General features: G+C 38.5%; 1 protein-coding gene across 4 annotated transcripts in view; it reads left to right on the forward strand.

Moving 5' to 3' along the window:
- The window catches only part of calcoco1a (calcium binding and coiled-coil domain 1a), a 96,135-nt gene that overhangs the window by 6,823 nt on the left and 76,995 nt on the right, over window positions 1-12,317 (forward strand). For all 4 annotated transcript variants that reach the window (XM_061985718.2, XM_061985725.2, XM_061985721.2 and 1 more), the window contains exons 2-3: window positions 1,640-1,802; window positions 1,880-1,982. In XM_061985718.2, the coding sequence (XP_061841702.2) occupies window positions 1,671-1,802; window positions 1,880-1,982 (235 nt within the window). In that variant the 5' untranslated portion in view covers window positions 1,640-1,670. The remainder of the gene's footprint in view (window positions 1-1,639; window positions 1,803-1,879; window positions 1,983-12,317) is intronic.

Here is a 12,317-nt window from a genome sequence, read left to right on the forward strand (position 1 = left end):
GAACGTAATACCATCTTGTCATTTGTAATGTCTAATAAAAAAAGACTATAGATAAACGTTATTCATATGTTTATAGACAGATTTTTTTTTTTTTTTAATTCTTTAATAACATCAACTTGTCAGCTTTTTGTCATTACATGATGCCTTTATCTCTATTTTTACATTTTGATAGAGAGAGATTTTATTTATTTATTTTTTTAAGTGATGCACATTTATATGTAGATGTAGATGCTGTATCGGGACAGATCCATTAAGAGTTTGAGCAGAAATATGTTGTATAGTAATTAACTATACACAATAAAACATTAACAAAATGCTGTGTCACATGAATGATTTTTGAAGTAACACCGTGACTTTAGTAACATAAAAAAAAACACAATTAATGTAAAAAAACCCAACTTGTGTTTACTTTTTGATATCAAAATAAAACACAAAGCAGTTTGGCTAATGAAGATGAAGTCTACTAAACAGGCTTTGTTCTTCTCCAACACCTCCCTAGTGTTTCAGTGCAACAGTTTGGCCAACAAAAAAAAACCCAGAGTGATCCCTCCCACATCGAATAAACAATCTTCATAGCCAGTGTTCAATTCGATGAGATGACAAAACATTTTAGCCAGTATTGATGTTATTTGAACACTGATACAGTTTGCAGTTAAATAAAGGAGTGAACATCCCAGTAAACAAAGTAAAGACTTAATAAACAAGTTGTGACAACGTTCACGACACATCGCCTCAAATAGTTTCCTCCTTTGCTGTATACTTTTAGTGTGGGGACAAGTGCGTCTGTCTCCTATATTGTCCACACCTGTCTCCATCTAAACACAGCAGTGCACTCTTAAACACACGACAGGAAGCGAGGGAAAATGGCGTTAAACCAAGAACTTGGCTCGGTTTACTCCGAGGGGAAATCTCCGCAGCAAAGCCGGTGTCGTTGATCCGCCATGATTATCCAGCCAAACACAGCGAGTGCGCATGCGCCTGACTTCGTGTTGCCGAAAATACATTAATAAATGACGGTTTTTTGGTTAATAAAAATTAAACGGTACTACTATCGCAAATTATCATTACACCGTTTACTGTTACATCCCTCATCCATTAACAAGTAAAAAGTCAAGGGCGGTCACGGCATGTTCTTGCCGCAAATGTTTGTCAATTTTTTGGACATTACGGCGAAAGACGAGGGCGTTTGCAGCACCTACTGTGGTTGCCGCGGGAAAATTCGAGCCCTGCATAATGGAACAATGTTTTTTTCCTGTGAGCAACACCACGGGGTAATAAGTCATGAAGTACACGTGTAGAGTATTGACCCTGTACATGCTGGAGGGCCCCTCAAACACCTTGTACCACTTGCACACTTGACAGTGTACAATGGCGAAAGAGTCTTCATGCTGACTGAAATAGCCCGAGTGACAAATATGTCATATGTCATGTTGCTGAAATACCTGGCTGTCTCTGAGCTTTTAGTTGTGCTCCTAATGGAGAGAAGTTATCTTATTACGCTGACTAAAGACGCACATGCCTTCAGCTGCCACCTCCTGCCTTTTTCCAGCTCATTAACTGCTATTGTCAGTTTGGATTTTTTTTTATTACCTAAAAGAATTGCACTGTACTGCATTGTAAACCCTTTCCCTTTCTGTAGGTTCAAAGAAGTGCCTTTGTGTTTTGTTGTCATGGAAACAGTCGGAAAGGTGGAGTTTAGAAATGTGGGATGCAGCTATTTCCCTCAAAGCAGAGTGGATTGTCACTACACACTAAGCGCACTACACAACTGGGCCAGTAGTGACTGGATAGGACTCTTCAAGGTACTGTTGTGTTCACACATTCAGAGTATATGTGAAACATGTGTTTGTGACCATTAGTATTTTTTTTTTGTCAACAGGCGGGATGGTCATCGGTGAAGGACTACCACACATTTGTTTGGGCTCTAGTCCCAGCTGACTATGAAGAGGGCACAGAGGTCAACTGCTGTGTTCAATTCCATGGTACTTGTTTTTTCTTAATCAAAATCCCATAATTTGACCATCTTAACTAGTACAAAATGGGTTGGAAAACATGGCTACTAACAAGTGGCAATCAAGTTGCTGATCAATAAGAAAGCTACATTTAGAGTGTTATCTACTGTACCACTACTACAATAAAATATACATTGACCAGACACTTTATTTGATGCACAAACACAATCGATTGAGACCATTTCAAGAGCTTTAGCAATCATAAGGGTGTCCAAAGAATAGAAAAAATCATGTTATTGTCATCAAATATCAGAGCATGACGGAAATACAGGTGGCTGCTCTGTAAGTTGCAGCTGGAATACAATATAAACAACAATTAACATGCTAAAAATAAATTAATGAATACCAGAAACAAACAGCAGTGCAAGAGTGTAAAAACGTGTAGCTATGGGGACAGATTCAGTATCTTAGTGGCCCGCGGGTAAAAACTACTTTTGTGTGGCCGAAATCTCTTCCCTGATGGCAGCAGGTTGAACAAGTGCTGACCAGGGTGAGAGCTGTCTGCCAGGCTTTTCTTTGCGCAGCGAGAGCGAGCAATGTCCTGTAGGGAGGGCAGAGGGCGGCTGATAATATTCTCCCCGGTCCTGGTCACCCTCTTCCGGGCCGTCCTGTCTGCAGCAGAGCAGGCAGCAAACCACACAGTTACGATAAAAATATACTTGCAGTTTCTCTTCATGTTGGTACCTCCACAGCACACAAAGGAATTTAAGTCTTTGTTGTGCCTTTTTGACCAGTGCTGGAGTGTACACAGTCCATGTGAGGTGCTCCAAGATGTGTGTTCTCAGGAACTCAAAGGCTCTGGACTTTTATGCAAATTGTTGTGGATCAAAGTTCTGGGGGAGGCAGGCTTTGATATATTGGAAAACACGTCTTTCAAAACATTTCATAACCACTGACGTCATTTTTTAATGCATTCTAACTCGTAAATAAATGTCCGCTTTCAACATGACCAATTGAACGTCCTTTAAACCCAATAAATAACCATCCAAAAACTGCCAACAATAATCCATTTACATTCCGCAACTTGAATATTACCCAAGTATTAGTGATATTGTTGTTATAAGTGCCAACGCAGACAAACTATCTATAGGGACGCCGTGATCACAAGCTTGTGTGCCTATATTGACAGAGTGCTAAGCTGCTTTCTCACTTACTTGGTTGTGGAAGTTTATTGTAGATCATAAAGATAGCAGAAGGATGAGGACTTATTTCGATAAGTTAATACACTTTGACAGCCAATTTAGACCCAAAAATGGCGGGGACGGCATTAAAAGACACTTGGTTCCACCCCCCTTTTCTTTGCGGGGATTATGAGTCATTCTTCGTCTAAATGGGAATATAAAAAGATTCTATCAGTCGGCATACAAATGACAGCAGACATTGTACAGTAAGTGATGTTTTATTATGTTTGTTGGCGTCATAAAGTCTGCAGTGAGCAATAATCAGTGCTGTTTTTGGGTGAGAAAAAGTACAAACAGCATTTTTTTTATTAATGAGCTGTCTATGCTTAAAATGAGCAAAACACTTACAAATTCAATTTTATTATACATGTGCCTTTTACTACATTACATATACTGTATATGTACAGCATGTACAGTATATAAAATCTTAATTGAGATGTTTGGATGTTTTTTAAGGGATTTTATAGGCAGAATAGAACTGTTCCCATAGGCTCCATTGTAAGCAGAATTTTAATCCCATTTATTTACTAATTAGAATGCATAAAAAGAAAACATTTTTTTGTTCTTGTCTTACATAGGGATTGTGAATGATAGGAAAAATTCCCCCCAAAAAGTGCAGTTCCGCTTTAAAACAGGGCGGGACTTGTGCCAGGGATGAGTTGAATAACCTTGTCAGTACTCCTGCCAGCTGGTTTGCACAGTCCCAGAGCACCTTGCCCAGTATGCCATCCGGCTAAGCCGCTTTACACGGGTGTATGGGCTTCTTTTGGTGTACTTGGAGGACAAGCAGTTGAGGACTAAAGGGTAGAAGGGGGATCTGGGGTGTGGACTAGCCCTGCTGTATTGCTCTGTTACCCGAGTGTAATTCAGAGTTTCGGGCCATCTAAAGTGATTTTACCTCTTGAGGTCCTCACAGTTTCTGCTTATTCACAGTGACAGTGTCTGTACAGTGTCTAATATACGACAGCATAGCATCTGTCCTCTCCTGTAGCTCCAGATGGTCAAACACTGACCATGCCGTGGTCTGGAAGCAGTCCTGCAGCTGCATATTGTCAAAATAAAATCAAAGAGAAAAACAGTAAAAGTGTAAAACAAAGAGCAAAATACTATCTAATGAGAAAGAGCTTGAATTTTAATACTAACAACTAATAATATGCTCTTCACTAGAGATGAAAATCTTTGGGCACCTTACGATTCGATTATGATTCAGGGCCTATGACTCAACTATAAATCGATTATTTATACATCAATTATTATTATGTTGTATATTTTCATTATATTGTGTATTGTTAATATATTGTATATTATCATGATATACTATTATGAAATGTATTACATTTAAATATGAATAATACAATATGTCGGCAAGGCTCCTCCTTTAGCCACTGACATATTTCAGGTTTTTTGATGTAGTGCGCGCAGCATGGAAGACCAGATACGTGAGAACTGTAGTAGCCTGCTAAGTGAAAAAATGGATAAACATCCCTACTTGGTGAGCAGGCATTTTTCATTTAATTTCTGTGTAAAACCACAGAATGCTCAGACACTTTGGCCTAAGCCATAAAAATGTGTCTCAAAGACGTGTGTCGTCAATCTATGGCCGTCATCTGGACTGTATTGTTGTTATTGTCTTTACTGATTTAAATCTACTTGCTAATTTCCTCTTCTCAGCCTGTTACTCTCTGTTGTACTGCAGTTTCTATTAGCCTTCTGCCATAGTGTACAAGGCATTTATTATTTTGTTGTTTCACTACTTCATATTCAAGTTACTTTAGTGCCGCGGCGAGCATAGCTTGTCCTCTCCTCCTGCCTCCTTTTCGTGCTAACTTAGCTAACCCGTAATGTCAAAAGAATATTAGCTAATGGTTTTCCTATGTTAGTTACAACCAAACCTAGCACTAACGTTTAGAGAACATTCCTATTATTTCTGTATATTAGAACCGTCTGTATTACTTTATTTAACATATGTAGATAATCAATGTTTGGACGTTTGTCCATCGATTTTTGAATTGCCCATGTTGTAATCGTGATGCATCGGAGAATTGATCATTTTTCCCACTGCTACTTTTCACCTTTAACAGAAAAATAACAATATTTTGTCTTTAAATATGTATAAAATGTCTTTTTTTTTTTTTTTAGCATTTTTTAAATAAAACAACAAAAACATCATTTATTTATATATATGTATATATACTGTAGGGGTGTAACGATTCAAATTCGATATTTGTGGTTGCCGATACGGTTCAGGGATGATATTATTTTTTTAGAACAATATGATCATAAACGATACATTGCAGGGGAAATGTCCTGTATTCCTGTTATTTATTGTAAGGGAACAAGATATAAATGAATTATGGATACAAACAAGCAAGTAAACAACAATTAAAGGCCAAAGCATTCAAATTATATTTGAATAAAGTGTAACCAATACTTTAGGTTGATTTATTAACAAGAGGGAAGTAATATCTGCTCACATTTTTAACATTTAAGCAATAAAAAATTAAAAAAACTACAGTAACCAACATTTTAACAGTAGCTAAATAAAGATTCTTGACCCGGTCTGGCATAGCTGATGAAAGACAGCGTCCCAAGTGTGTGGAAGCATGTATCGCTCCTCATCCCTGTTGATGGTGTAGGCTCCTCGCTTCCTAATTTCCATAGCCTCCTTGTTCCATATCTTGGGTTTCTTTCTTTCTGATGAAATGACTTTTCCTTGGCTGCCAGTTGTTGTGTTGTGGCTTCATAGTGTTATGTTCCAGAAGTCAGTCAGAAGTCAGTCCGTCACCTTAACTATTTTGTCGGTCGCATCCTTTGTGGCTTAAAGTTGTGTTGTGGATTTATATTATTGTATCGTGTCGTTTGTATTTGTTGTGGCTTTTGCAATTGTGCTGTAGATGAAAGTCTTTATGTTGTAATTAATGATATTGTCTTGTGGTTGTCGTTTGCGTTATGTGTTATGACCTTTCTCGACCACCGTAGACCACCCGTAATACACTGTGTGTGTGTGTGTGTGTGTGTGTGTGTGTGTGTGTGTGTGTGTGTGTGTGTGTGTGTGTGTGTGTGTGTGTGTGTGTGTGTGTGTGTGTGTGTGTGTGTGTGTGTGTATGTATGTATGTATGTATGTATGTATGTATATGTATGTGTGGGAAAAAAATCACAAGACTATTTCATCTCTACAGGCCTGTTTCATGAGGGGGGGGGGGGTACCCTCAATCATCAGGAGATTTTAATGGGAGCATTCGCATACCATGGTTTATATAGGGCACAGAGTGGGTGGGTACAGGCTGGCGTAGGGGCGTGGTGATTGGCTCATGTGTTACCTAGGAGGTGTTTCCGTCTATGGCGGCATGCTGTTACAATTTCGCTGCGCTTGTTGAGGGATGACAGGTCTGGACGGTAAATAATAAACAGTTTCTCTTTCAAGCATAGGTTGCATCTTTTATTACCACTATTGTAAGGTGTGCTGGATGCAAGAATTTGCCATGTTATTGAATATTCAACATTATTGTCTTTGAGGTCCCAAATGTGTTTGCTGAGTTCTGTGGTATTTCGCAGGTTTTGGTTCCTGAAAGAAGCCTTACACCCAAGACCAGGGGTTCTTAACCCTTTTGACCTCGGGGCTACAGTTCTACAAAGGGACTCTGGTCTGACCCAACTATTTACACTGAATTAGTAATCTTACTCTTGATTTTAATTATATTCAATAATTTTATATAACCTACTTACAGTTTAAAACCTTGTCAAATTATTAAAAAACCATGTGTTAATCACAAATATTATTTATTTAACACAAACTTTAGTCTTAGATCAGGCTGAATAGAAAAATAAGAACTAACCAAATATACTGCATAAGAAGACTCATAAATAACTTATGGAAAATTTAAAAAAAAAAAAAATTACAATTATGTTGTGCTAGTATAAATAAACTAAATAACATTTAATGTTTTTGAATAAACTGTCAATAAAATTTAAGTGCCAATGAAAATAAAGCTTCTACACTTTAATCATAATTTTTACACATAAGAAACTTTTCTATGACTCCAGCAACAGATTTCTTGTGTTTGTTTTGAGATTGTCATTACTGCCACCAGTGGCGGAAAGGTGTATTACAACCTATCACCGCTGCAGCCCATACGGACCACATATGAAAAACAGATATTTCTGGCGGCTCACTAAGAGGCGCTAGATTGGTCTTAAACTGGAGGTGTGTATGATAATTAAAACCCAGTGCCAATACAAATCCAGAAAAAAATTAGCAGGCTTTTTAGAGTGGAGCACCAACAGTAGTACTAGTCATTCAGTGCTACAACCACTCAAAATTTAATAAAAATGAACGATGGCAATAATATGCATTTTCCACATTACATACACTTACACAATCTATGAATAGCCAGTATGCGAATGCTATGAAACGCCGCCATTACAAAAATATTGCATTACTGCACCTTTTTACAATGTAGCGAAATTATATACGGTACTTTTTAATTGTATACATCTCTGACTGTATGGTTTAGGGGTGTCCAAACATTTTTCACCAAAGGCTGCCTACTAAAAAGTCTAAGTATCCAGCGGTCATTTTGATAAATATATATATATATATATATATATATATATATATATATATATATATATATATATATATATATATATATATATATATATATATGTCTTAATAAGGTTATCCAAAAAATAGTGCTCGATACCGTAGTAGAGCGCAATATATGTATGTGTGGGAAAAAAATCACAAGACTATTTCATCTCTACAGGCCTGTTTCATGAGGGGGGGTACCCTCAATCATCAGGAGATTTTAATGGGAGCATTCGCATACCATGGTTTATATAGGGCACAGAGTGGGTGGGTACAGGCTGGCGTAGGGGCGTGGTGATTGGCTCATGTGTTACCTAGGAGGTGTTTCCGTCTATGGCGGCATGCTGTTACAATTTCGCTGCGCTTGTTGAGGGATGACAGGTCTGGACGGTAAATAATAAACAGTTTCTCTTTCAAGCATAGGTTGCATCTTTTATTACCACTATTGTAAGGTGTGCTGGATGCAAGAATTTGCCATGTTATTGAATATTCAACATTATTGTCTTTGAGGTCCCAAATGTGTTTGCTGAGTTCTGTGGTATTTCGCAGGTTTTGGTTCCTGAAAGAAGCCTTGTGATTGTTCCATCTGGTTTTGAATTCTCCCTCGGTTAATCCTACATATGTGTCGGATGTGTTAATGTCCTTGCGTATTACCTTAGATTGGTAGACAACTGATGTTTGTAAGCACCCCCCGTTGAGAGGGCAATCAGGTTTCTTTCGACAGTTACAGCCTTTGTTGGTTTTGGAGTCGCTCTGTCTGGGGGCCGACGGCTCATTTGCAATTGTTTTGTTGTGGTTTGAGATGATTTGTCGTATATTGTTCATGCAGCTGTAGCTCAATTTAATGTTGTTCTTGTTGAATACTTTTCTTAGGGTGTTGTCTTTGGGAAAGTGTTTGTCAATCAGATTGAGGAATTTGTGTCCAATGTTAGTTGAGACGTTTTTGCTGTATGGGGGGTTGTACCAGATGATGTCGTTTCATTTTCTGTTCTTTTTTGGCTGGTTTCCTGGCGTGGGTTCATAGGTGAGGGTGAAATTGTATCCGCTTTCATCAAGGGCTTTTTGGTACGGGGGGGTTGCTTGGTCAAATTCAGCTTTGCTAGATGACAGCATCGATAGCCTTTTATTGATTCCGGTAGGTATTCTTTTCGTGGTGGTGGGTGGGTGGTTGCTGTCATGGTGCACGTATTGGAGTGTTGTGTTGGGTTTCGTGAATGGTTGGTAGCTGTTATTTCTCAGGTTGAAAGTGACGTCAAGGAAGTTGACGGTTTGCTTGTTGGCTTCAATCGTGATCCGTAGGCCGTTCTCTTTGAAAATTTGGCATATGCGCTTCTTGGTATTCTCGCTGCTCCTTGGCGAGGCGCGGCACACTGCCAGTCCGTCATCACGGTAAATACCAAGGTTCAGATTGAGGCTAGCGAGCTGGGAGAGGAGGAAACTCCCAACGAGTTCACACGTTTCTGCTCCGTCAAAACTTCCCATAGTGACGTCAAATGTTGCATTGTTCTTTTTTTGCCATGGTGTACTGTTGTGGATGAGAATGGAGTTTTTTGCGTGGATGATGATGTTTCTTTCGTTGCCTGTGATTGAGTCGTAGTCTGAGGCGAAGTCTAGTGCTTGAGTCAGTAGGTCTTGCGTGATGGAAGGGTAAAATTCTTCGATATCAAAGGAGATAAAGTTGTGCTGTTGTTTGTCTTGGATGTTGTTGAACCATTTGATTACTGCTGCTGTATTTCTCCATTGGTTGAGTGGTGTTTTGTCCTTTGATTTTTGTGCTGACTCTGTCCAGGATTATTTTGCTGATTTTTCCTATTTCAGATTTAGTTGGGTTTATTAGTCGGCATGTTGGGTTATTTGCGAAGTTGGGTTTGTGGTCCTTCAATGTGATGAAGGCTTCCTTGTTGGCTGTGGCGTCCACCCTGTCCTCAATGTCCAGTTCAGCCGCGATCCTTTTATTTTCCAGGTGGATGTTCTGTAAGGTGTTGGGTTGCGCTTTTTTGTATGATTTGGTGATGCTTCTGCCCAGTAAGGTGTGATGTTCTGGTATGTCCATTCTGTAGAAGTTTGTGGTTTTATCGGCAGCAATGATGAGGTTGTTTACTTTCTTGATGCGCTCCTTTTCATTTTTCAGCTTGGTGAGGAGTGGGTTGCGGATTGGCTTGAGTTTGACTGATTGTATCATTTTGAGCATGTCGTTCTCAAAATCCTTTAGTTCCTCAACTGTGGGTGGGTTCTTGGTAGATTTGAATCCGTAAGTTTTCACCCACCACCACGAAAAGAATACCTACCGGAATCAATAAAAGGCTATCGATGCTGTCATCTAGCACAGCTGAATTTGACCAAGCAACCCCCCCGTACCAAAAAGCCCTTGATGAAAGCGGATACAATTTCACCCTCACCTATGAACCCACGCCAGGAAACCAGCCAAAAAAGAACAGAAAACGAAACGACATCATCTGGTACAACCCCCCATACAGCAAAAACGTCTCAACTAACATTGGACACAAATTCCTCAATCTGATTGACAAACACTTTCCCAAAGACAACACCCTAAGAAAAGTATTCAACAAGAACAACATTAAATTGAGCTACAGCTGCATGAACAATATACGACAAATCATCTCAAACCACAACAAAACAATTGCAAATGAGCCGTCGGCCCCCAGACAGAGCGACTCCAAAACCAACAAAGGCTGTAACTGTCGAAAGAAACCTGATTGCCCTCTCAACGGGGGGTGCTTACAAACATCAGTTGTCTACCAATCTAAGGTAATACGCAAGGACATTAACACATCCGACACATATGTAGGATTAACCGAGGGAGAATTCAAAACCAGATGGAACAATCACAAGGCTTCTTTCAGGAACCAAAACCTGCGAAATACCACAGAACTCAGCAAACACATTTGGGACCTCAAAGACAATAATGTTGAATATTCAATAACATGGCAAATTCTTGCATCCAGCACACCTTACAATAGTGGTAATAAAAGATGCAACCTATGCTTGAAAGAGAAACTGTTTATTATTTACCGTCCAGACCTGTCATCCCTCAACAAGCGCAGCGAAATTGTAACAGCATGCGGAAACACCTCCTAGGTAACACATGAGCCAATCACCACGCCCCTACGCCAGCCTGTACCCCCCCTCATGAAACAGGCCTGTAGAGATGAAATAGTCTTGTGATTTTTTTCCCACACATACATATATTGCGCTCTACTACGGTATCGAGCACTATTTTTTGGATAACCTTATTAAGACATATATATATATATATATATATATATATATATATATATATATATATATATATATATATATATATTTATCAAAATGGCCGCTGGATACTTAGACTTTTTAGTAGGCAGCCTTTGGTGAAAAATGTTTGGACACCCCTAAACCATACAGTCAGAGATGTATACAATTAAAAAGTACCGTATATAATTTCGCTACATTGTAAAAAGGTGCAGTAATGCAATATTTTTGTAATGGCGGCGTTTCATAGCATTCGCATACTGGCTATTCATAGATTGTGTAAGTGTATGTAATGTGGAAAATGCATATTATTGCCATCGTTCATTTTTATTAATTTTTGAGTGGTTGTAACACTGAATGACTAGTACTACTGTTGGTGCTCCACTCTAAAAAGCCTGCTAATTTTTTTCTGGATTTGTATTGGCACTGGGTTTTAATTATCATACACACCTCCAATTTAAGACCAATCTAGCGCCTCTTAGTGAGCCGCCAGAAATATCTGTTTTTCATATGTGGTCCGTATGGGCTGCAGCGGTAATAGGTTGTAATACACCTTTCCGCCACTGGTGGCAGTAATGACAATCTCAAAACAAACACAAGAAATCTGTTGCTGGAGTCATAGAAAAGTTTCTTATGTGTAAAAATTATGATTAAAGTGTAGAAGCTTTATTTTCATTAGCACTTAAATTTTATTGACAGTTTATTCAAAAACATTAAATGTTATTTAGTTTATTTATACTAGCACAACATAATTGTAATTTTTTTTTTTTTAATTTTCCATAAGTTCTTTATGAGTCTTCTTATGCAGTATATTTGGTTAGTTCTTATTTTTCTATTCAGCCTGATCTAAGACTAAAGTTTGTGTTAAATAAATAATATTTGTGATTAACACATGGTTTTTTAATAATTTGACAAGGTTTTAAACTGTAAGTAGGTTATATAAAATTATTGAATATAATTAAAATCAAGAGTAAGATTACTAATTCAGTGTAAATAGTTGGGTCAGACCAGAGTCCCTTTGTAGAACTGTAGCCCCGAGGTCAAAAGGGTTAAGAACCCCTGGTCTTGGGTGTACCCCCTCAATTGGGATAGGCGCCAGCTTACCCGCCACACTAATGAGGATAAGTGGTGTAAAAATGGACGTCGAACTTGAAAAACAACATAGGGCAGTCATAATATTCAACACAATATTGCAAAAGCTTCTAATGATTTCAACCATTAAACAAAGACATAAAACATAGTCTGCTGACTGACAAAAGTACAACAACCAAGGCTCACTTT

This window comes from Nerophis lumbriciformis, linkage group LG01 (assembly GCF_033978685.3).
Source record: "Nerophis lumbriciformis linkage group LG01, RoL_Nlum_v2.1, whole genome shotgun sequence".
In the NCBI taxonomy this organism is placed as follows: Eukaryota; Metazoa; Chordata; class Actinopteri; order Syngnathiformes; family Syngnathidae; genus Nerophis; species Nerophis lumbriciformis.